The sequence below is a fragment of the Saccoglossus kowalevskii genome, chromosome 6 (genome assembly GCF_978046115.1).
Source record: "Saccoglossus kowalevskii chromosome 6, keSacKowa6.1, whole genome shotgun sequence".
Classification (NCBI taxonomy): Eukaryota; Metazoa; Hemichordata; class Enteropneusta; family Harrimaniidae; genus Saccoglossus; species Saccoglossus kowalevskii.
The window spans coordinates 12,759,009-12,784,722 of NC_140646.1; the positions used below are offsets into that span (position 1 = coordinate 12,759,009).

Here is a 25,714-nt window from a genome sequence, read left to right on the forward strand (position 1 = left end):
ATTTTTTATGCTTGACATACTGTATACCATGCATTTATGTTACTTTCATTTTGATTAAAAAGAAACCATAGGCTGGGGTGAAAATACAAATGGTAATTAAATACTGTAATATTCGTCCTCGAAATAAAAGATGTTCATTTCCTATTTAGATGTTCGTTCTTCCGTTGCCACAGTGATACACATTAACTTTGCTTCGATTGAGACTGTAATTTTTTAATGTAATATCAAAAAAATGATTACTTTAAAAAAATACAGGTTCACTGCGTTCAATTTGTCAACTATGGATTCGGGAAAGATGCATTTGAAATGCCATTTACATGAAAATAATTGTGAAATTTACGAACATCGCTACACAATGGGGTAGGTTCCAGAATGTACTCAGAAATAAATATTAGTGTCAATATATAGTGTTACGCCGTTTATCTTCCCTGCACACTGTGACATGTTATGGTCGAAATAATGGAATCCATGTTTCTTTTGTCAAAGTTGGTCTATCATAGCTTGATTTAATTCTGGAACTATACGCCATATAATCAATATTGATGATGGTACTGTAACGGTTTCTAGGCTTTCAACACCGAGCGCTGAAAAGTCGTAAAATTGATCGCGTCCGTTCTTCGCTCCAGGCGTTTGATGGGGGGAAATATAGAAAGCATTTTTATTACTTGCATGCCACTACATCGTCTTCAACAATTTGGAGTTATACCGATCTATATGTGTACTTAGAATTAGACATGCACGAATGAGTAGTTCGCATACGCATTACGTCATTATCACTCACTACGACACTCATAGTTTTGCATTCTGTATATATTTTTGATATTACATAAATAGTTGCTCTGTATCTCTAAACGATAAAACAGACACTGATATGGAAACTGTGTAAAACTTAAATTATTAAGTTAGTGTAGACGTATTAATCTGCAAAAATCTACTTGCGACCAATTAATAAAACCACGTGTTATCTTCAGGCCGTATCGAACGCACATAACACAAAGAAACTTGTTGCTACTTAAGCAATAATTCATTTCATGCACAAAAATCTCATACGCCAAGTTCAGCCAACTGCGATAAACAACGGAGCGAAAATTCAAAGAGGATTAATTGGAGTAACAGTATTTTATGATTAGCTAGAAAGATAATTGTACACGAAAAGTCGGGTATATTTGACAATTTACAGTTTAGTCTTATATGAAAAGTAGGTGACTCGGGTTAAAGTTATATGAACAGTAAGTTATGATTGGCTAAAAGATAAGAGTCATTTGAAAAGTGTGTTATGATTGGCTGGAAGGTTTATTTCAGATTTGCTAAGCCAATGAAAATCGAAGTCATCAGCGGACATATATCAATTTGTAAACGATTACAACACAATATTACCATCTGCATACATTTAATATTGTTAATGTTGAATGGCAAATCATCCATGGATCGCAGTAACTGAGGGATGTAACCTTTGTAACACTCTTATGGAATATACGTCCCTTATGTATATTCCATTACAGGGGAAACATCTTATCAGAAGATCTATATACGGATCACGTGCGAATGTCACGTGTCACGTTATAAGATGGCGAACTTTGTCTTCTCAATAAATAATTCTAACTGACAGCACATGGCGTTGATATCCAATACAGACTGAAGTTAGCATGACCTTTAACCTTGCTGTAATGATATTATTACCAATGATTCGACTGACAGATGGTGCTTAATTGCATAAGATGGCATCAAACTAAGCGTAAAAAGAAGCCGCTCATGACCAGACAGTTTTTACTTAAGTCTGAAAATGAAGCAAATGCATTATAATCTGGTCACTTAAGAATTGATTACTATAAAATAATGAATGAATTAGAGACGAGTGAATAATTTCTACAGACTAAATGCTTGATGTAAAATGACGAATAACCTAGTTTCATTTTTGAAAGTTCCTACCTCGGGTAATGTTCACTAAGTGTTTTGTTATGTTAGTATGCGGTTACCTTCTCTGATGACACACTTCCCTTCACTCATTTCACTAGAGTGCTCTAACATTAGAAACCCCTCCAAACCTATACTATCACTTCATCAAGGTAAAACTACTGGATAAAAATATAGTGTGTGTGCGTGCGCGAGTGGAAAACACTATAACCATACCAATGGTGTTTAGTAAAAAAAGGCAACTATTGTGATTGGCTGACAATTATCCAATTAATCAATTTTATCCAGAAATATCGAATAGGTAAGAGTATACTACCAGTAGCTCATACATAGAAGCTGTTGATTGGAATGGTAATATGGAATTGAATACATTGCATGTTTACAATGCATAGTTCCATCAATATAAAACTAAGGTGTCCTATGTAACAGGGCGGGACGGGGGAGGGTGTTACCCAATTCAATTCATTTTACATGATGTTGAATTTCAGATAATCAATGAAGACACGAAACGCATTTCGTAAAGTGCAAACAAGGACACGTCATAGAAAATCGTTTAAATGCTACTTAGATAACACATATGACTTGAATCAATTGTACAATACGTGGGAAAGAAGCAGGTGATGAGAAACATGAATTCGTAGGAATACAAACAAAATAAAACATGTATATCAACAAATCGTTACGAAAACCGGAATTAAACGATATTAAAAAAAACGGAATAGCTGCAATATACAGAGGTAATTAATTATACAAATAACTGTTTTGCATTTAAATTACGGGTGACAGAATTCCCCCCAGGAGGATACTTCTCATGCATTTGATGGCTGGTAAATTCCACTTTCTTGATCCCGTTAAAGTATGAATGACTTCATTGATGTATCCGATACGATATCTGCATTGACGATTCGTTTTTAAGCCAATATGCGCGTCGTAACCTAATTCTCACGGAATATCTCCTATAATTGTAAAAATAGCAACAGGTTATCCACTTCCATGACAAATTCCTGAAAAAACATAACAGGTATATATTGGAGATAAAGTGTTTCCTGTTTGATACGCTGAGCTAAGTCATCAATAACACCGTGCATGTGAGAGAAATGATAAAATCAGCATTCCTTGCCTATCATAGCATCTGCCGAAGCGTGACATTTAAAACACTGCTTATTACCAGTACACGTACATATGAATGGTCACAGTTGACCAACCCTCGGGCATCGTGGGATATAACTAGATAACCCAAACAAGCAATGTAACCCCAAACACAACATTCTGATGAGTTCCCCCCGAGGACAATACACGATTTATGCGTAAAGATAGAAGCTTGTTAGGATTTGACAATAATAACATTGCTTCTATACACTCATGGCCCAGTATCATCTGAACGGTTATATTCGGCTCCGGTTCAATTGGCGATACCATCACTATAATTATTCTATTGCATATCACTTCAAATGCTGTATTTGTTTATATTTTGTTTGTACCATTTCCGGCATCTTACAAATCTTAGAATTAAGACAGGATATTAACAAATACTAGAAAATATTTGGTTCTGGAGAGGCGAAAGAAAAGCAGGTGGGCACCATAGTGAGATTTCTTCCGGGAACCCATCAAACTGACATGTGGACCTCTGGAAGAATGTAGCATGTCCTCACACCTAGTGTCATCGAGAGTGCACACTCTGGTAGATTCGCTACGTGAGTCAGTCAGAGTACTCAACTGCCCAACTATGAGTTAGGCAATACTCCTGCTTTGAAATCAACGACACCATTCTTATGACAGTGATACTAGGATAATAAACACCTGCACCTGGGCAGGGACCTTCGATTGAGAGGATAAGTGTCTGAAGCTCTTATCGATTGATCTGGTAGGCTTTCTGCATATTGAACAAGGGGTCAGCACTGTGGTTGTCTGGTATGGAGGATGCATCAACATGTTCACTGCCTATTAATGTGTGCTGTTGCTCTGGCATTTGTCGGATCTAATCTCCACTGAATGTAACAGATCTGTAGCAGTAAATATGTGATGCAGGTCATGTATAATTCTACTGGCCTATGCAAAGCAAAGAAAGTTAGTAGGTAACCAGTCGAGTGCCATAGTCAACCGCATTATTGTCTTATATTGCTCCATACATTGCTCAGTGCACCGCCGCAGGAATAACTGTAGGATTGGTCAGGAGCAATTTAATCGCAACAGTTGTCGATCACATTGCCACATCCATGTAAATTACTCCTCCCCCATAAAAAGATGTTCTCCTGTGCTGGAATCAGACTGGTCGTCACTTCATTGACAATGAATCACAACTAAGCAATAAACGTGGTTTCGTCACATGTTGAATATTATGTTTCAAAATGGACAGTGCATGTGTGTACAGAATGTACGAACATTGTACGTATTTCCTACAAATACAATTTAACTAAACAGATAGAAAATACAAAACAATGCTCAAACAACAATCAGTGTGTGCACTACCACGCTGAATTACGATTCATACTGAATTCTTGTTCAATATTCAAGTATTTTTTAACCGTCAGGTTAATATGTTTTGGAAATCATAATTTCTTTTTTTGTCACTACATCTCATAGTATGTTGCGATATGATCATAATATATAAACAAACAGTACATATATATGTTACATATGAAATATAGAAGAATTATTTGAAATAAACTTACTAATACAAACAACACGAGAACCCAGGACAACACCTCGAATACATAAGTCAGGTGTGTCAAAATAAAGGACGATATCCAGAACCACCATTTTATAACTTATATTGATATTCTTAAATATGTACCTTAAAGTTACAGAAATATCTCAGAGTAACGGCCGCGACTCATCAGTGATGTGTAAGTCTGCTAGTAGGTTGTTCTTATATGGGTCCCTGCCGGTAAAAGTGTTGTCTTAGCAAGAAATATAAAACTATCTCAGTATTTTGTGTCACTCTCGAATAATCTACCTTCAGAATGTATTGCTTTGCTATATCATACTGATTCAATTAACATCAGTATTACATGCCTATCGCAATTACCAGGCTCCGCTGACAATTATGTTGTCATTTTATACAGATACAAATTATATTACGATTCTTTCTGCTGAATCGAAATCGCCTCCTTTCACAATAATGCAATTTTAGAGTATAACGTTGCTGATAAAAAACGAGTTAACCACGTCGCTTAATAGATTTTGTCTCTAATACAGATTCAATTCACGTCCAAATACGAATGATGTCATGTTTCTTTGTCTTATCTTGTTCATTACGGCTCACGCAATATTGTGAATGTACGTACAAATGTCATCTGTCATTTCGCCATGTTGCGCAGAAGCTTACGCACATTATAAGTATTACATTGTCTATTACGATATAGCAGGTGTTTCGATATTTAATATTCCCATCAAGTAATGATCTGTGTATGGCTTATCGAACACTTTTCAATGTTATTTTTATCTTTTCTTGAAAATCGCAATTTCAATAAGGAACACAAAGTAAATTATTCGACGTTTCATGAATAAAATAGCGGTTATGGTGGCGACGGTTAGTAGTTTTATTATTGTGGCATGTACCAATTGAATGCCTTTTGATGGGATATCCAGCATAACGTAAATCGATAAACGCTTATGTACGGCACATTTGTAACATGACACTATCTATGACTTGACGGGAAATTGTAACAATACAAGACTTTCACATTTTGAAGCGTTCTGCATTGTGCATGGAACTTCTTTGTTCGATTCGGAAGTGAAAATTAATAATACTTACAGTGTACACGAAATACTGGTTATAAAGTTATTGCCCTCGAGGAATTTAGCGGTGAGCTTCTTTGCGAAGGTAGTAAATCATATACACATAACTAGCTTAAGATCAAATATCTGATATTGTTCTGCAATGACATAAAATGTACGGGCAAGTAGAATTTCGCTCAGCGTTGGCCTAGTTGCCTGAACATCGATATAAGGCGATATAAACAACGTAGTGATTACGTACACAAATACACTATTAGTATATATCGAATACTAAAAAAACAAATGTGGATTGTCGCAGTGCTGAACTTCCGTTCTTCTGAGACTCAATAAACAACGTTGCAGTCTATAATAAAACAACCCAAGTTATTATATGAAGTTAAACATTGCATGGCAACGTAAGAGGTAATACCTGACAACGTTGTCGTCTTAAAAAATAGGCTGTCATAATACGAATCAAATATTTTTTTGTGGAGGAAATGTGACAACATACCAATTGTAATTATTCATAGTGTCATAACCGATTGTGGCGGCATCTGTGAAACGTACATATGTTAATACACCGATAAATTTAAAGTTATAATTACTATCTCACTTTACCGTCAATTATAGTTTCCTGGCAGTTTAATAGCCGGATAAGTAGGTGTACGCACTTACAATAAAGTTTTAAAATAGAATTAACGGAATATTTAAAAGATTATCAAAGATAAAAAAAATATGTACATGATTGTCATCAAAATGCGGCTATAGTGTCATGATGTAGAAATGAATTACATTCATGAACGTTTATGGGATATTCCCTGAAAAAAATGTGTTAATATATATTGTTATTGCTACTTGTGTTTCGCATAACTTCCCTTTAGTACTCAAGCTTTTTGCTAATTTATGGGGATATTATTAGTTAGTATGTGACGAACACACTCCAATACATATCAGGTGTTTTTTTAAAGCAGCCTAGAAACCTAGTTTCATTGTATATAATAATAGTACATAGTGAATGATATTATTTGTTTAAAGATTAGACTCACTGTAAAATATATGATCTAGATTTTCCAGTTAAGCTAGCACGACTCTCAATACACTGTGAAGTTTGGCGTTCGAACGCTTGATTAAAACTTTATAACACGTGCCATCAGTTTAATTTTCGGCTTATAGAGCTCAATGTAGCGAACACAGTGAGCAATTATAGCGCTTCACTGCGCATGTCACCGACTGTATCTGTATACCGCACCACATCAAAGAGCGGCGCATATGCTGAATCAATAGCATCCCTGCTTTGATTTTGTCACCGCGACACGCTTAAGTAATCTCATGCCATACTTGATTTTCCAACTCTTCTATACATGTTATTATACCAGTATACTGAAAAAAATGCTTTTTTCATTCTGGAAGGTAATTCGCCAAACTTTCAATATAGCAGGTTCAAAAATACATTTTCGAATATGAAGTTTATATAAGAATACACTACTAGAGGTCAGATTGCCTACGCAATCGGTAATTGAAAGGTATTGAAACAAAACTCGATATCGTGGAGGTTGGGTCACATTACATTCAAGACGAGTAATATTTGCTGTCGATCACATTTCATAAAAGCAGTTACATAATATATAGTTATAATATAAAGTTATAATATGTATTTCATTAAAGTTGGAATACCAGTAGAATTGTTGAGCATAATAAAGAGGATTCCGCGACTTTGACACTAATCAGTGATATAAATATGTCTTGCGGTAACACTTTTATAACTTTCTCTCATTTTTTTCTATTTATACATGATGAATGTACTTTTATTCAAAATATATAAACTGTTTATATGTTAACCAAATGGCAGAAAATATCAACTAAACCCATGACTGTACTGGCGTTTGACAACTCATATCAACTCACTAGAAAGGAAATCACCATGTGAATACCAAGACCCCGTGAAGTGTCATAAACCATACTTTATAACTATACATGAGTACCTGAGTCTGAACATTTCTAGTATTATTTAGCTATCGGACCTGTACCGTGTTTTGGCGTTTACAGTTCGTGCCTACACAATACTTAAGCACCTTTCACATGGAATATAATTTTCGTACAACAACACAATACATTGTTGATTTAATCCACCAGTATTCCACTTTAATCCTCTTATTATGCATTGGAAACAAGATAACACGTCGATCCACTGCGGATTACTATCGGAACACCGGAAGACTTTTTGATCGTAATGGATTTCTGCCACGCTGATAAAATCGCCTTGCGTTACAAAATGTATATTTCGCATCCTATTCAAACTCGGGACTTTCTTCGCTTTCTGTCGCAATCAATTTTAACTTTTTTTAATCAACTTCATCTCTTCATACACGGAAATGATGTTCCATACTTACAAAAGACATTAATACAACTTGTTTGATTGTGTCCGGCATATAGTTTCCGCGACATCAACACTTAAGCTGTTGGTGAGTCAGTAAAATATCAAATATCTAAGTTGTCTCAGTCACAGTGTACATAACGCATGACAACAAAGCTGTGTCGATCCTTCTACTTATTTTCTTCTATAATTTACTGCTTGAATATAATTATTGTTTTCCTTTCAATTTACCGGCAATTTGCTTCTCCGAGTCGAAAGTAAACATTCCCACATGAGGTCTGTTTATCAAGGATATTTAACTAACGCACGAATATGCAATGACTTGTATACTAAAAATGTACTTATCTTCATTAAATGATTCCATTATTAGGGTAACAATTAATTTAATGAGCTGTCTTATATAACGTATCGGCGCTTTGAGATTTATTACCACAAGAATGAATATGTCTATTCATTATTCAATGTCTCAATTGTATATGACGTCATACACCCGTATCGAGAAGGATATCTTGAGTGCAATTGCGATTTGAGTTCGCTATCATCATTTATTCTGCCTTCGATGTACGATAGTGACGATTAATGAATTTAACCATTCGATTTCGATATGATATGCAGGAATTGGCGAACTCAGTAAGGCGTTATTTCTATATATAGTGTTTGATTAGCGAGCTGGGCTCGTTCTCATTTGTGATAACGTTGTTTCTCTTCATTGGAAACTTCTCCCTATTCCACGCATCCCCGATCTACTCAAAGAAAAAACAAACAAGCTAACAAGTCATTTGGATATGTGTATTTACTGCTCCGAGAAAATCACAGATCTGCAAAATGTTGATTTTGATAAAAAGCAATTTTCGGGATCAGTTTGAGGTTAATCACGTGTTTTTTGCTTCGATAGAACACAATCCTATTCGTGATTATACATATTAAATTTTCATGAATCAATTGCCACTAGAATAAGTTATGGTCTGTTATGTGAATAACGACATCTCTTCTGTATTCTCAGAGGAGAAATGATTGTAACTTAGCTGCAAAAATCCAATGTCGAACAGCGAATTATGAAAAATACACTACTATGTGAAAATTTAAAGTGTATTGTCGGTTTTCGTATTCTCTCGGTGTTATTAAATTATCTCAGCTTAATATTTCAGGTTTGACCTAACTCATGAACTAAGCTACACAGAACATAGAGTATTAATATTTAATTCACCACGTTAATGTTATTGATATTGACTAGTATCGTTTAGACGCGAGATGCTTCATTAGTTATTTTATAAATGACATTTTCGTCTAAGGCAATTAGTTTCAGCAAAACAAAACCGTTTTTTTGCTAGCCGCTTAGGTCGTTCAATCCGTTATGATATCAGGTGAAATGATATGAAATGTTTAAAAAACTTTGTTACATTTATGTGCTTATGTGTTTAGAGAATTTGTGTGACAATTATGTCTAATTTGTTTAGATATGTTTACATGTCATCACTGGCGTGTAATACACATTATAAATAAAAAAACACAATGAAAATAAAATAATGAAGAAGGTTTTTCAAATGCACATTTCGGCAATAGGCATCGTTCTTATTTTCATGAACTTATTGAAACTATCAAATTTTATATGCGCTACTACTAACATTTAACGACATGTTTTATGACCACAAAGAGTGAAGTATGTGCTCATCAATATGTCCTCGAAGTTAATATTGTTTTTATTTAATCAGATACCTAATTAATAAACATGATGTATACCACTACACACAATGCTGATACTAGTTATTCGCCATGCAATCCACTAGTAAAAAATTATAACTCTTTGGTGATTCTGGTTTCTATAATTTAATGAATGTGTGTTATTCAAGGGGAGATCACTAATATATACACAGTGATTTGTCATTGTTTACAAATGTACGGTCATTCCATCTGAATTCCAAATAAATAGTTTATATAATTATAATTTATTCAATATCCCTTTTAAAACATGCAATTGAAGCCTAATCACACAGAGCATCTATAATATGCATGGAACTGTGTATTTGGGTAACTATTTGTTATCACTGAGGGCGGGCATGTTGTCAGAACATACACATGTCCACTGTAATGTAATAAATGACTAAACACATTTACATAAGAGACTGGAGGAACCTATTACATCTTTTTTGAATAACCCAAAGGCCTTGGCTCGGTTGATTGTTCCATAATTACTTTGGTTATTTAATTGCAATGTATAGCAATATAAAATAGATTCTCCGCGATATAGAATCCCGTGGGGTGTAGGGGTGTTGCCTCAGATTGTTGTCAGTATATTGAATCAAATTCCTTATCACATATTTGGCTGTGTGTATTGTAGAAGATGGTGGTTAATGTGGGTTCCAATGGATGCAAATGATACAATAAATGTCCGTTCAGTCGTTTATTATTTTGCAATAAAAATCAGTCGCTGATCTACAACGTTTGATATGTGAGATTTTCTACATGAGATTTCAATAATATAAACACGCATGATTGTTTTGGGATGTGATTGTGTTTTTGATGAGGATCTTTCAAAAATTATTGTTTATGTGCTGGTGATTTAATGCGATTATTCATTGTATAATTGAATATTGGATTGTCTTGTACTGCAATAATATTGTATAAAATTGAATTGTATTGTAATTTAAAATCTCAAACAGAACATTATGAATTAATTATTTTGAAAGACAAAAATAGACATGTCTAAGAATACACTGTTCATGTTATTTTGTGTATTCCCCCTAAAAAGGAACATGGAATTTATAGGGCTACACTTGGAAAAAAGATGATGTACATAATTCCAGTCGGAATTAATGGTGAACCTCGTTATATTCGCCAGTTATATGATTAGCTGTGAATGTCATTAGACCAATTATGCTAATAATACTCCCGGTAATAACCAACTGTTAACACTGTTAATAATAATAATTTGATAACCCGTGATTACGCTAACGCGGGTCTTGGTGAATCTAGGGTTTAAAGGCTACCGAATGAAACGTCGACGTCTGTCTTTCTAACCAAAGTTTTATGAAGTACATATGTGCTATGTATCGGGCTGTGAAACGTTTAGTCCATATACCCGTGACTTGAAAGTTACAATTATAGCAGTTATGACGACAGCGCACTAAAACATATCTCTCACACAATGCATCCGTGGAGTGTTGAGCATGCGTATACTAAATAATAAACGACTTCGACCAGTTGCGCGATGATGCACAACAATGAATTAGAATGAAAACCGAAAATGCTATGTTATCAACTATTATATTATTATTAATTATTACATTATCTACAAAGTCATAAATATCATGGAAGCAAGTCTTCAGAACAGTTTATTTAGGGGGGGGGGATTACCCTCATACACACGGTCGCTAAATATGATATATACTATGGTGTATGGTGTAGAACTAGAAAGCGCAATTCGTACAGGGAAACAAATTTCGCCTGTGAATTCAAACGGAATTACGATTACACACATTTCGACAAAAAACGACCTTAGACGTCACGTGAAAGACAACGCAACGCCATAAAACGACGTATATGTCAGCGGGTACGATTTCCGTTCCGTGTATGTTTCATCTCCTTGAACCTACTAAGAGCGGAGTCAGAATCCCGTTCCCTTTTTCTTCGTTAGGAAACTAGTTTATTACACACCACTTTAAAAAAAATAACTCGATTTCTTTCACTCTTGTATCTGATTGATTTTCATTCCAGTGTAGTAGTTCGGACATGCCTATTTAATTCGTTCACGTGCGTTAAAAATATCAAGATTTTATTCATAGCTGTCTATTTAACCACGTAGAGCGAATGAAAGAAACATTAGCAGTGGGTACTGCTGCGTGAAGCGTAATGACATTTTCTGTGTTAGAGCGAACGCCGTATTAAGTAGTGTCTTCAGAAAAAAAACTCACTGGTCCGTAATAGGCAGATAAAAATTAATTCGATCAATGTCAACCCAGAAACGTGTATCTTTGACAGAATTAGATATTGAAGTTGCAAGTTATCGCTATATACGTGAGCAACTCGGTTTAACTCGATTTTCCCGTCATCATTGTGATGCGAGATTTTTTTCTCATTTCTATACATATTTCCATATTGTTTTGGTTATTTTGGATCAAATGGACCTGATTGGCTACAGGTCGTGATCATCATTTTCGAAAAAAGAAATCTCGAAACAATTATGTAACTTTGATTTGTGAACGGTGATACAATTTGACATCGGTGTTTAAAGGGTTAATTGGACAGAGTGTTTCAAATAATGGTCACGTACTTGTGGTATTGATTTTAACGAATGTGTAGGTGGTTCTACAGAATGATTCTTTACATTATGTCACATGTCATTTACACTCAATATGTTGATCGTACTCTAATGTGCTAATTATATCGCAATGGAGGGATTCGTTTTAGTTTCGTGTGTTATGACATCAAGTTCGAGTCGCCGAATTTACGGACACTAAAAGGACAATGGCACATTTTACAACTTGAATCTGGTAAACGTTTCTTCCGTCAGCATGATTTTATATCGATTACAGTAGTCAGAAATTCTGTAGATATATTCCAACATATCGGTTTTTGTGTTTTGACTTAAAAAACAAAAACAAAAAACTGCCGTATGAATGGCTTTGAGCGGGATTGTTATATTTCTCAACAGTCTAGGGAGTCAAATTCATAGCTAAGACTCATTATGCTAGGGTTATATCTCAATGAAGATGCTATGCTTTTACAAGTGGTACCACATAGCCAAGAAGCCGTGCAAACATTTAGATATAGATTTCAGCCCGATACGAACAGATGAAGACAGTATGGGTTTAATTATTTAAGCTATGCCGTGAGTATTGTGTTTAAATATATACATATACATACATTGACTAAATCTGTGATTGTTACACTCGTGTGACGTCATAGAACAAAGTTTACCCTAGTGTGTGTCTAATTAGCGGTAATCAATGTATCTTTCGCATAAAACATAATGAATCAATGAGCTACATGTCTGGATACAACGTAAGTGTAATTGAAGAAGTTCAATAGCGATAATTAATAATCATTCATAAAATATGTGAACATGTCAGAGAGTAAAGTAACAAATGACGTTAGCGTTAATACATTTAATGTGAATGTGACAAATGTAATAATCGAGTTAGGACATTCAAGACAATTTATTTGATTGAACTAATACGATCCTAAAAAGGCCATATATGTCTTAAAATGTGCCCCTAAGATGCTATAAAAAGTGATGGTTCTATTTATGTTTAAATTGGCCCTTGAAGACGTTTCGGGCCATCAGATTGCTCGACGCTGTCTCCAAGGTATCAGTGGTTGTTACACAGTGTGTATCTGCTTTGCTTCACTAATCAGGTCCCAGTGGTGTACCAACTCCTGCTGGATAAAAGAATTAGCCGTGTTTTCTGAGACGTCTATTGATAAGTTTGCATTTCACCCTTATGAGTCGGACCGAATTGGCTGAGTGATAACAGCAGACCGTGCCTAACATAACATGGATAAGGTACGCTATTACAGTTACTTTTTCAAGACGATGTTTTTCGGTTGGAACGGGTGCAACGGGTGCAACGGGTGCAACGGGTGCAACGGTGACGCAGACCTCTACGAAAACAGAGAAGACATAGAGCTGTGTCCCAAGGAGTCAAACGGTGACGTGTTCGGCAAAGAATCGAAAGGATCTCTACCGGGAAGTTTGGATAAATTGAATGAATACGAAAAAGGTAAGCCCAGATACTAATGTAAGATTCGTATTCGGAAACGTGGGAAGTTCCATTATATTTAAAACAAATATATCACAATCTAAATCAGTCAATGCATCTATTATCCCGATTTCTATCAATAATGGCAGATCATATCAGTATTTTCTCGTTACGTGGGAGGGATCATACGCATCATGACCGTGCACATTGAATATTTATGTTACTCTCAATTATCATCAACAGTGACCTTGATGCTCGAACTAGAAAGTCTTGTATATAGATGTCACGATAACACAAATACGTTGTTGAAAACAAAATCGGTTTAGTGTCAAAGCAATACGTATACTCGTCTTCTCGACGTATGCTTTTAAGGGCACTGACTCATAATCTGAAACGATAAAATAAACAGTATATGCTCCGTGGTCTGCCAGAAGATGTAGTATCGTCTATATTTTTCTAGTTGTTTCAAACCTGTTGGTAGCGGGGGATATCAACAGTCACTTACTTCTGACTGGCACTACGAAAACTATAAAATTAATCATGTCCAATCAAAAAATACACGATTGCAAACTTTTCATTAACACTCTGAAGTGAGTATTAGCTTCTGAGATAGAATTGTTTTGTGTGTTTCTCAGTAAATGATCCCACCCAGTGCAATTCAAACAATACGAGTTTTTAACCTTTACGATGAATAAAACATTCATTTTATGAGCCTAAATGACAGCTATTAAATAACAAGTTAATAGAAACGAAATGTGACACGACGCCGGGTGTACCGTATACTATTGTGTACCTTGTCTTCCAAAACGTAAACAGTCTCAGATGATGGTAATGAACATATGTTTCCATTAACGGACATATATCCACGTATCTGACGTCGCTTTTGCCGCATATCATTGATTTGTTCTCATTAGCACTTCAGTCATCGACCCGTGAGACTTTCTTTTCCAGTGTTTTTTTCCTCAAATAAATTGGTCAACGATTTCGATCTCTGTGGGTATTTCGTTGTTCGTGCTTTTGACCAAATTGTTTCAATTTCCATAGAATAATTCTTGACATTGTTTGTTTCAATGATTATAGGAAAACGCGATAAGATAGAAGAGTGTCACATAATAACCTGGGAAAGGCGTGCATAGCATATGTTTCAGAGAATCAATAATAGCCATGTTCATGACACGCATACGTCTATAACGGAGTATTTCGTGTGTTGTATATAATAAAAAAACGGCAAATGAAGCATGAATTGTAAAAGTACGAGTAGCATTTCCACAATCGCAAATTCAGAAAACTAAGATTTTCCGGCCTACTCGTGGAGAGTCAAATTTCCCCCACCAAGATCGGAACAACTTATTGGATTAAAGATAGGGCGGTACGTCACGCTTAATGAGATTATTGCCAAGGCAATATTGTCGGCATGCATAATTTACCCATGATTACCCTGTGGTTGGTACTTCCGGTTCTAGAGAGTATACCTTACTATAAGCAACAATTATAATTTAATAATACATATGGACTACATTATTATAGAAAGTATTTCTTTCCGCATTGTTGAACGTAATACATTCGTACGTGTCACACGATGCACAAGTGCTTAGCACGCGGTGAAACGAGGTATGCTGTCCAAATGTGTTCCAACGTCAAGTCCATCTCCGCGAAGCATATGCAGAATCATTGTCGGTAATTTGAAGTATATCTGTTGTTTGTGGGTATCTTCAATGTCAAGAGTCATGGAAAGAATTAAAATGAAAAGTCTTACAAAGCCTCTTATGGAGAACAAAAGCGTCACCTCATCATTTCTTCGCACGACGGATGAAAGACGATACTTTGATTAAATGTCACTGAAAACTAATGACACGAGGCATCGTAGTACTACTTTTGAATCAAGTGGATCACGTTCAATATACATGAGCATCACACAGACACACGTCAAAATATGTGCACCTGAAACGTCATTGTGAACACTAGTAACGGGTATTCTTTCTATCTACACATCTTGTTTCCTGGGAAAACAGAAACAAAAATCTTTTGCTTCAACTTTTTTAAGACAGAGGCAATACCAGTGGTCAATAGTCGGGATTCAATAAATTTCACCAAGTAATAATAGCGCTACGATCACTTTAAGAAGTGCGGTAGTAGGAAGCGTGGGTCAATGTCGATATGTTTTTTTCGAATTTTCTCAGAAATTCATTTAAAAGTTGCAATCATAATTACCACATTGCACGCGGAGAATAAATCGAATAATGCAACGACAAACCACTTCAATGCTTTATATAACACATCATATTAATATAATTCAACAGATCGATGAGTAGAAAAAATATCACATTTTGTATTAATTGAATTTGAAAATTAAAATATATACCCCGACCGCTTCTCCCCAGCATACAAATGTAGCATTCAATACATTGATTCCCAGTTCACCAATTGTTATATATACTATGTTTTAGAATGATCGAACTCCCTTTTTTTCGAAAATAATACATTTGTCGACCTCGAATCTATTCATCTCGTAGCTGCTCTCTAACGTATGACTGTTTGGGATGCCAGCTGCTATCTACGATGCATTTACTAGAACAGGATTCTAATACAAGGACTCAAGACAAGACGGATTAAAAATATTAATTCAATAAGAAAAACATTTCATATCCGATTAAATGCACTTTAAAAAAAAAGAAATGTAAGGAGAAAAAATGTAATCGTATCAGTCAGAAACAATAAGACGCCAATATGACGTCATCGAGAGAGCGGGTCTCTTAAAGCTTTCGTATACACAAAATAAATATCTCTCAGCTCTGCGCATGCTTTGCAGTAGCCACTGTGTATTATATACGAGAAGGCGTCTAGCGCGATCTGTGTATTCACACGCCACAGGCTACACCCACACATTGGTAACATGTGACAACTTATAAGCGGTTTTTTCATAACTATGTCCTTCATATATAAGTGCATTTACCATGTTTCCTCTTTTTAGGGTCTGCTGGCTGGTTGATAGCTATCATAATATTCACGATCATTTTTTACATATGTATGTGTCTTATCCTGTATCACACCCACAACATCGTTCATATAACATTTTCTAATCGGCGCTGGGGCGTTCTAAAGAGCGGTTAGTTATTAGAACGTTGGCTACCTGACGTCTATCTTCCTTTAATTATATATAAGCGCTGTGAAAATAACTAAGCCGGGAGGCAAAAACCGCGGCCGCGGTCATGTGAAACGTACTACACTTCACGATATAAGAACACCGACTACATGTAAAGAGTTAAGCTTGATTTATGTTCAGATTTAAGCTACTGGCTTATATTAAGACTTGAAGCGGAATCGGTCATGGGTGAAATAGATGTATTTGCGTGATGTGAAAACGCAAGATTTATAATATTGCATCTGGTAGCTTGCAGCTTTAGTAAGAGATGAAATATCCACCAACGCACGCGTACACTGCGAAGTCAATAATAACACTCAAACACGTACGATCCATTGCAAATTACAAGGGGGTGCTTATCGGTCATGGTGAGCGTACGGAAATGGGATACAAATAAACTATATATTTTAATCTAAAACTGAATAAAAACAGTATTCTTGATCTTTCGATATAGATAACATAGTTTTAGATCGACGACTTGTACAATAAGTTAATTTTGATTTCAGAAGACTTTGAGTTCATCCTTCTCACGTATGGGAGTATGTTATAACTGATATCATTTTCTGAATTGCATCATTTCATTTCGGTTTATAATCATTTGATATCATAGCACTGTGCAACTGAATAGGTCATAAATATATAACGTACCTCAAGACGTGCAGAAAACATTTTCAATCGACAAAATATTCTCCAAACCTTGCTGAAATTTTTATGGATGTCAGGGCGCGCCATGTCAATCTGAATTCCAGGCATCTTTTGCCTTAACACGTGTTTCGATAGGTCACACACAGTAATGCGTGCCATATTTATAAGCTCCGTAAGATATAACCATTAACGCGAATAAAACTATGTATATTACCCACCAGGGGTGCAGCACTAATATTATTTATATATTTACATCTGATTATGCAAATGTGATAACACAGATTCATTTTGTCTTGCCAAAAATGGCACAATCAGTAACAGCCAAGCGATGTCTTAGATAAAGATCAGCGGTGTTCTTTTAACGCTATTTTCACTAGAACTGTAATTATTACGACGTAATCGCTTGGGTGTTGATAATATAATACTTATACCGTGTGTAGCATACCATGTGATTAAAATAATTCACCTGTTTACTTTATTTCGGCTAAATATATATATATTAGTTTAACGAACTATTATGTATGTACAACGTAAAAAGGTATATCCGTCTACGCGTGTTTTAGCCAACAAAATCGTCCAGTCGTTCTGTATATGAAATATACACTACCTGAACAAATGTAAATGACATCGGCGCCATGCATGTAATTACATTAGCGTTATCACAACTACGTTGATACTATAAGCTGACTTGGTATATACTAAGAAAAAAAACAATTGCATTAAAAATAATAATATCAATATAACTTGAGCTGCAGGTCACTAACTGGTTTTAGCAGGAAATTACTGCCACGTGACACTGGCGTGGAATACGATTAAAATGAGAGCTATTTGTCGACTTACCAAAATATGTATAGCACCAGAGATTCAATATAATTATCGACTTTTTGAAAAACTATTTTTTTTTCAAATTAACCGATTCAGAAGATTTTTATGATACTTGCTTTTATAATCCGCACACAATCGGTGTTTATTTCAAGTTAATTCACGTTTAAATTCTGTGGATGTAGCTGAATCTATCTTTCGGTGGCGATGGCCCCAGGACATGAACACATTAAATGTATGAATGATATTTCATCGTTACGTGAAGAGTATTCAGATAAGGGATTCTGAAGAAAAAAAGTCGCATTGAAATTGTTTTCATGTACATTAAACCCTTATAGTACACTTGTGTCGTTTGTTGACTCTAGGAGAATGTTGTTTTGTTTTCCTTGTTTTAAAAGTATTGAAATAAACCCTAGATTCTCCAGGAGGGTCTATGAATAAACTCAACAATGCAGTTTTCCCAGCGCTTTGCATAATTTGCAAGGTTATATTCATATGATGAGAAGTGTAATTTGTTTTTTTAAAGCGATGACGCAATGTCAATATTAATCACTGTATGTTAGACATAATACTTTATACCAGATTAATAAATTTCTGTATGTCAGGTGAATGCAGGTAAAGGAGTATGCAAATTAGACGTTCGCTCCACTTTTTTCAGTTGATCAGGTGAACAGCTCATAGAATGTATGTAATGTGAAAATATGACACAGCCTTAACATGTAAAATGGAACTTTAAAACCAAATCAAATTGAAACTTTCTGACGAGCTGAAGAACGCTGAATATCTTTGAGACTCGTGTGTTTTTTTTCTGACAAGACTCGTAGTCTGTCTGTATGTCTGCATATGAAAACTAAAATACATTTGTTTTTGCTCAAAGTGGCCAAATTGTGCATATAAACTACAGTAACGTACATTATAGTGAGGTACATTCAAATTCAATCTCAGTAAGACTGTGGATTAATGGTTCATTTGTAATCACGCACGCTTTGCGTTGTTTTTTTGTGAAAATAAAATGCACAAAATCGCCAGCAATCACTTCATAGTATTGTGAATTGTCATATCGTCTGAGAAGTACCGTCCCGCGTTCAATGAAAGTAAGATTTAAACCTGTTTTATTTATTCATACCGGAATTCTCAAGTAAACTGCCGGAACCCTATAGGGAATCATTTCCGTAACGGATATAGCAAATGATGTGGAACGATACGACTGAAACTCGGTTAGGTTTGTGTATATTATGATGAGTGATTTCAGTTGAAGTCTTTTTAGTAAATTTTAATTAGTGTCGTGTTCGTGTGCATTTCAGAAAGAGGAAGGTTTAACATAGCAATTTATTAATAGAAAAGCGCAGCTTAAAATTTAAAACGCTGAGGCAAAAAATCGCTAAGGCCTCTTCATCTCTGTCTTTATTTTTCGGTCTTCAAACACCTTCCCGGTATGCTGATTGAACAAGGAAGCGGCATTCATTTTGATTAGATATGAACACTAAGCTCCTCGGCTCCATCGTACAACACGCCCAGCTGTGTTTGCTCTGCTTCCACCGGAAGCACACGAAAAAACGAAATGATTACTAAAAAAGTCATACGAAGCAGTATACGCTCTGTCACCCTATGATATCTTTATTAAATCCATAAAATAAATTTCAAGCCAAAATTAATTCTCAAAACTTCGATCAAGTCTTTATTTGTCACTCGAAATGATATTTTATTTGTTGTACGTAACAACATAGACCCTTTTGTTGAGGATATATGGTAACATGTGCGTCCATGTACTGCTCGATTACTCGTGTCGAATCCCCGGCTATAATTGTACATGACTAATTTGCATAATTATCCAAAGCTATATATATTACACCAGAAACACCTTTAACCTTTACCTGACGAAACCATCACGAAAGTGAACATTTTGCGAAGTGCGACACATATGTGAACTGCACCGCTTGTGAACACTCATTGTTATCAACAAATCAAACAAGTTAGTCTGTGGAACGTTGAATTGAGTGTGAATTATGTATATATTTAATTTCCACTGTGAGATTTACGAAAACCAGAGCTTGGCCTTTTTTTCGCATATTAAATAAAATTCTGGGAAAATTTAGAAACGTGTTTGGCGTACGTGCAGTTCAGTGTCGTGTAGTGTCGTGTAGTGTCGTGTAGTGTAGTGTAGTGTAGTGTAGTGTAGTGTAGTGTAGTGTAGTGTAGTGTAGTGTAGTGTAGTGTAGTGCAGTGCATCGATATAACTCAACGCACACACAACAAAAGAGAGCACTATGAGTAAAAACATAAAAAAATACCCATTGTTTTCTCGATGCCTTTTTTCATTGATGCATAATAGTAGTACAAACTAATAATCCATTAGAAGGGGACTTTTCACCAGAAAGGTCATAAAAAGAAGGTAATGGCGTGATGACATTAGAGTTTCACCGCTAGGATAATGAGTGAATTAGGAAAGTAATTTAACAGTAATAATGTATAATTATACATAACATATGTATTATACTCCATTACACGTCATTAATGCGAATTTCAATATGCATCGGAAGGTTGCAATATCCTGCAAAATGTCAATTTTAATACCAATAAACATGATATGCATATAAAGTATCTGTTTTTGCCTAGATACGTGGCCTTTATTGCCTGGCTACCATCCCACTCAGCTGGGGACAAACGTTATTGTTTCCGTCCATTTATATTTAATAGCGCCAAATTAAAGGCTCACTTGCGCTGATACGCAGATATGTATACAGATAAGATACATCCTATTACGTGAATTTGAATAGATACACACATTTACATGTCGTGGATGTAAACTTGAAATCTCAAATGAAAATGATTCACATTGAAGCACACATCATCCAACCGCAGAACAAAGTACACTTATAAGTGCATAGATTGACTGCCCACTTTCAGACTTTTTATGTTCCGAGAATCTGCACTCAAGTACACTTGACTGACGCTTTAAACGTTCTCTTATTTTTTGTATCTTACAGTCGGCTCGTCGTCAGCATGGCAAGCAGGTTGGAATGTCGGCAACTGTATGCAAGGACTTGGCATACTCAGTCTGCCGTACACCGTCAAACAAAGCGGCATCGCGTCCATTCTTACCATCGCGGGTGTATTGCTGCTAGGGAACTACACAAGCAAGGTATATTTGAACATAATCGCTAGTGATTACAACCGGAGTTGTGAATTTTACCTTCGCCTACGGGTCTTGATATATAGTTGCGAATCAGTGATCCTTGCCTACACGATTTTGGCGCCAATCATTCGTGTCTACTGACGTCATACTAAGAGAAAAATAATACACGTACAGTAAAACCATTTATTTTCACTGGCATTCAATTTCACTATTTTGATATTTAGAGAATTTTCACTGGGTTTTAAGTTCAAGAACTTGCCAGGGAAACAATGAGTTATATCGTATGATCAGTAAAAAAAGCGAAATTAAAAACCAGTAAACAATTAACGCGTAGTATAGGTCCGCTTTGATGTTTGAATGAATCGAGTGCGATTAAAAATCAAATCAAATTTATTTTAATATAAAATGGCCATTACCAAGTTCTAAGCGATATGGTATTCTAATATACATGATAAAAGTAATATTGTTGTCAGATTTAAATAGATCAAATAAATTGGGTATTCATACTTCTAGCCTCAGGTATCTGAAAGTGAAACATTTACTATAATCACAATCGATACTAAATCAATCTGTTTCGAGATATATGTAATGTATTATGACAATTTAGCCTATTTATATGGCGTTATTTGAGTCTGGTCGTAATAGAGATCAATCGTTATTTCTATAATCCGGTAGAAGCTTTACATTATCCAGGTTTTAGGATATCTACAATCGAAGTACAATTCAACACCTGAACACTCCTTGATGACTTGACAGCGTTTTTAAGTTAGTTCTGAGTCTAATGAGAAATCCAAGCAAGGCATTTCAGTATCCTGAAACCTGGAAATTGTAATATATTCTATCTGCAAACTTGCCGCCGAGACGTCATTGGGATCAGGATACTGGTTTCTACCCTCTGTGTACCATTCTCGGTCATCACTGCGCATGCGTCCACTATCCAAATACTACGGTTACATAGATCAGCAGAACATCGGACGTGATGAAATAGAATGAAACACTATTTGGCGGGGTGTTGTGGGGCGGAGGGGCTCTCAACGAGATCTCAGCGTTTATTTAAAAAAAAGTATAGGATTTGCATAATTTCATTTGAGTAGATTGGAACGCTAATGACGCATATTACCGGATCTGAATATTACTCCAAGTTGCGAGGAACTTTCCAAATCATATCTACGTTGTGATTATTTATCTTAAGACTACAGTCATGTCAATTGAACACATGTAAGATTAGATTTTAATCGCTGTTTATTGATTGAAAAAATGGGTTTTGAACAATGTCACATAAAGTAAAAAAAAATATGTGGCTCTCAGGGAAAACAATAAGAATTGTCGTTATGTCCATACAACGAACGGTGCAGTTATTGGTGGTGGCAACACATATTTATTTACTTATGAGGGGTCGCTCACGGCGTGCCCCTTTGCATAATTTATTTGGGTGATACATTTCATTCAAACAGTCGATGTTGTTCACGCTGAAGTAGTAAAAGAAGCGACAAACAACACTACAAACTTATTAAATATGTATTTGTTGATGACGTGTTTATCTTGAGATATGCGAGAGAAATGTTTAACAAAAATAATGAATTGTTTTTGAAACTCATTTCAATGTAAAAGATTCAGTCACAATGCTTACCATGTAATTATTGGTTATAGGTTCAAAAACATTTCTAACTAAACATTTCTGGCCAGAAAAGCATGCTTTTGTTAAATACAGTAAATGTGGCCAATAGTTATTTATAAATTGCGCGATCGAAAAGTTAGCTGTATAGATTTTACTTCCTAAACTGTGTATATATCAGAGTTATCTTCACAGCACAGTATATTGTACTAGGAATACAGTTTTAGATATAGCGTCACTGACAAAAAAGTATTTTGGTGTACTGTGTACGTCCATACAACAATTAATTTGTTTATCCTTTTTTGTAACCATTTTCTAAAGTAGGAGCTCAAGACCGCCCACAATCACCAGTTGAGTACAATCGAGAAAATCATTTCATATTCTTCGGTGTCTTTATTTTAAAACCATGAACATTTTCTTGTATTTTTTCACTGTTGGGAAGATGTACATTTTGTTTTTTCAGAACGGCCGCTAAAGTACAAAAACACACGAATAATCTATTATAGCCAAAAAAACCCCCAAAAAACACGCTGTCTAACATACTCACTATCATTTTACTTAGTGTTTTATACAGCAATGCACAGCGACTGGCACGTAATGTGACCTATAATTAAATCTCCGCTCATATAAAAGAAGCAATGAACTGCTTCCTAAATCTAATTTTCGTAAAAATTACCGCCAACATTTGATTCATTTTTACTGCAAATGAGTCGTTTACCACTGCTCTAATCATATGTACTTTTCGGTGAGCTGTTTTTACTGCCCTGGCAATAAATGCTTTTCATGATTCCGTTCGGTTGCCAACGTAATCAAAAGTAATCAATGCCAAAGGACCAATGCTTACTGTGATACGAAGGGTAGGCTAATTCACTTACATCCACATTTCGTTCGTTTTATTTCATTATCAGATCTTGGTCGATTGCCTTTATGAAGAAGAAGATATAGGAGGTGTTGGAGGCGGAACAAGGAAAGTACGCGTGCGCAATTCATATCCTGATATTGCAGTTGCATGCTGGAACAAACTGGGCAGCCATCTTGTAAACGTCATCACGATTGTCGACGTAACGGCAGTTGCCACCCTGTATCTTGAACTGTCGGGGGCGCTTTTAGTAGATACGTTTCCGGTAGCAGGTCTGTCCAAAATATCCTGGATATGTCTGTCGGCCTTCGTCGTCCTGCCGTCAGTATTCTTCAAGAACCTGACCCGTATATCCTACCTGAGTCTGATAGCCGTGTTAGCCATTGGTGGCATGTTGTTTAGTGTGGTGTGGTATAGTTTTGGTGAAAGCATCAAGTGGAAGTTGAACACTGTGCCTCCGTTTGATACGGAGAACTTTGCCATTAGTTTTTCTGTTATTCTCTTCAACTTCGGCACGCAGTTCATCATGCCGGGGGTCGAGGAAAGCATGAGGGAACGTCAGAAGTTTGGACGTATGGTTAACTTCACTTACCTGGCTGTTGCTCTTGTAAACATGGGCTATGCCTTTTTTGCATATTTGACCTTCACCGACAATACGCAAGAGTTTATTACTTATAATCTGCCACTAGGTTTCATTCAAACCACAGTCAGTATATTGTTCATCGTGAAATCGCTTTTATCATACCCGCTGATGTTTTTTCTCATTGTAACATCGATTGAAAGTATGAATTTTAGTTTTCTGCCCCCGTGTTACCCCAATAATACGGACGAAAAACTACATATATGGTCAATGATATTTCGATTTGTTCTTCTTCTGTTTACTTTGCTCTTAGCTGTCAGCATTCCCCACTTCACCCTCCTCATGGGGGTAACAGGTAGTCTTACTAGTCCTTGGCTGGATTTTATATTTCCTTGCATTTTCCATATGCAATTGAAAAAAGGTCGCCTGAGGTTTTACCATATATTTGCAGATATCGCGATCATACTTATAGGTTTAGTTGGAGGAGGCATTGGTTTAGTATACAGTTGTAAAGTGCTTGTACGTATATACACTCAAGATCAATAGGTAAACATTGCACACAAGACCCTGTATGTACATCTCGCATCCTCAGTAAAATACTATTGATAGTAGAGGCACCTGGCCCACGCTGGGGCGAAGGTCACCAGTCATGTAAAACGAATACAGGCCACAACTTGATCAATTGTACTACTAGTATTCTTACTTCAGCATGCGAGTTGTACAAGTATTTCATGTACAGTTGTGTTCTTGTGTTGATACCCATACATATCACAACACTCATAAATACGATTTTATGTTATATTACTATTTTTCAACAACTAGCTTGTTATATTGTTCAGATCAGATGAAATAAATGCGTGTGGCAGTGAGCCAGCTAAATTAGCTTGGTTTCAATCATTGCCACATGGAATGAATGGTAATGAGATGTTTTTTTTTCGTTGTTTTTTTGCGATTTACTTCGATGAAATGCATGGGTTTTAAAATATTGGTATGATCTGGCAGCGACCAATATCATTATATGGCGGACTCATTTATGGTTCTGTTTAGCCAAGTCGATGATAAACCAAAATTATTTTCTTGGGAAGTTTTACCCAGGATACAAGTCGCTCTTATGAATATATTCCCGCGTTAGCGGTATTTGCCAGGGGTAATCAACTCGTTCCGGACAATGATAATCAGAAAGTGTGACGAGTTCAAGGGCGTACATC

At 35.8% G+C, this 25,714-nt stretch overlaps 1 protein-coding gene across 1 annotated transcript in view; it reads left to right on the plus strand.

The window, feature by feature from the left end:
- The window catches only part of LOC100370847 (vesicular inhibitory amino acid transporter), a 42,243-nt gene extending 16,817 nt beyond the window's left edge, over positions 1–25,426 (plus strand). Inside the window, exons 2-4 of the mRNA XM_002733825.4 lie at positions 13,364–13,728; positions 21,304–21,458; positions 23,976–25,426. Coding sequence (XP_002733871.2) covers positions 13,503–13,728; positions 21,304–21,458; positions 23,976–25,052 — 1,458 coding nt within the window. The 5' untranslated portion in view covers positions 13,364–13,502 and the 3' untranslated portion in view covers positions 25,053–25,426. The remainder of the gene's footprint in view (positions 1–13,363; positions 13,729–21,303; positions 21,459–23,975) is intronic.
- Positions 25,427–25,714: the final 288 nt, after the last annotated feature.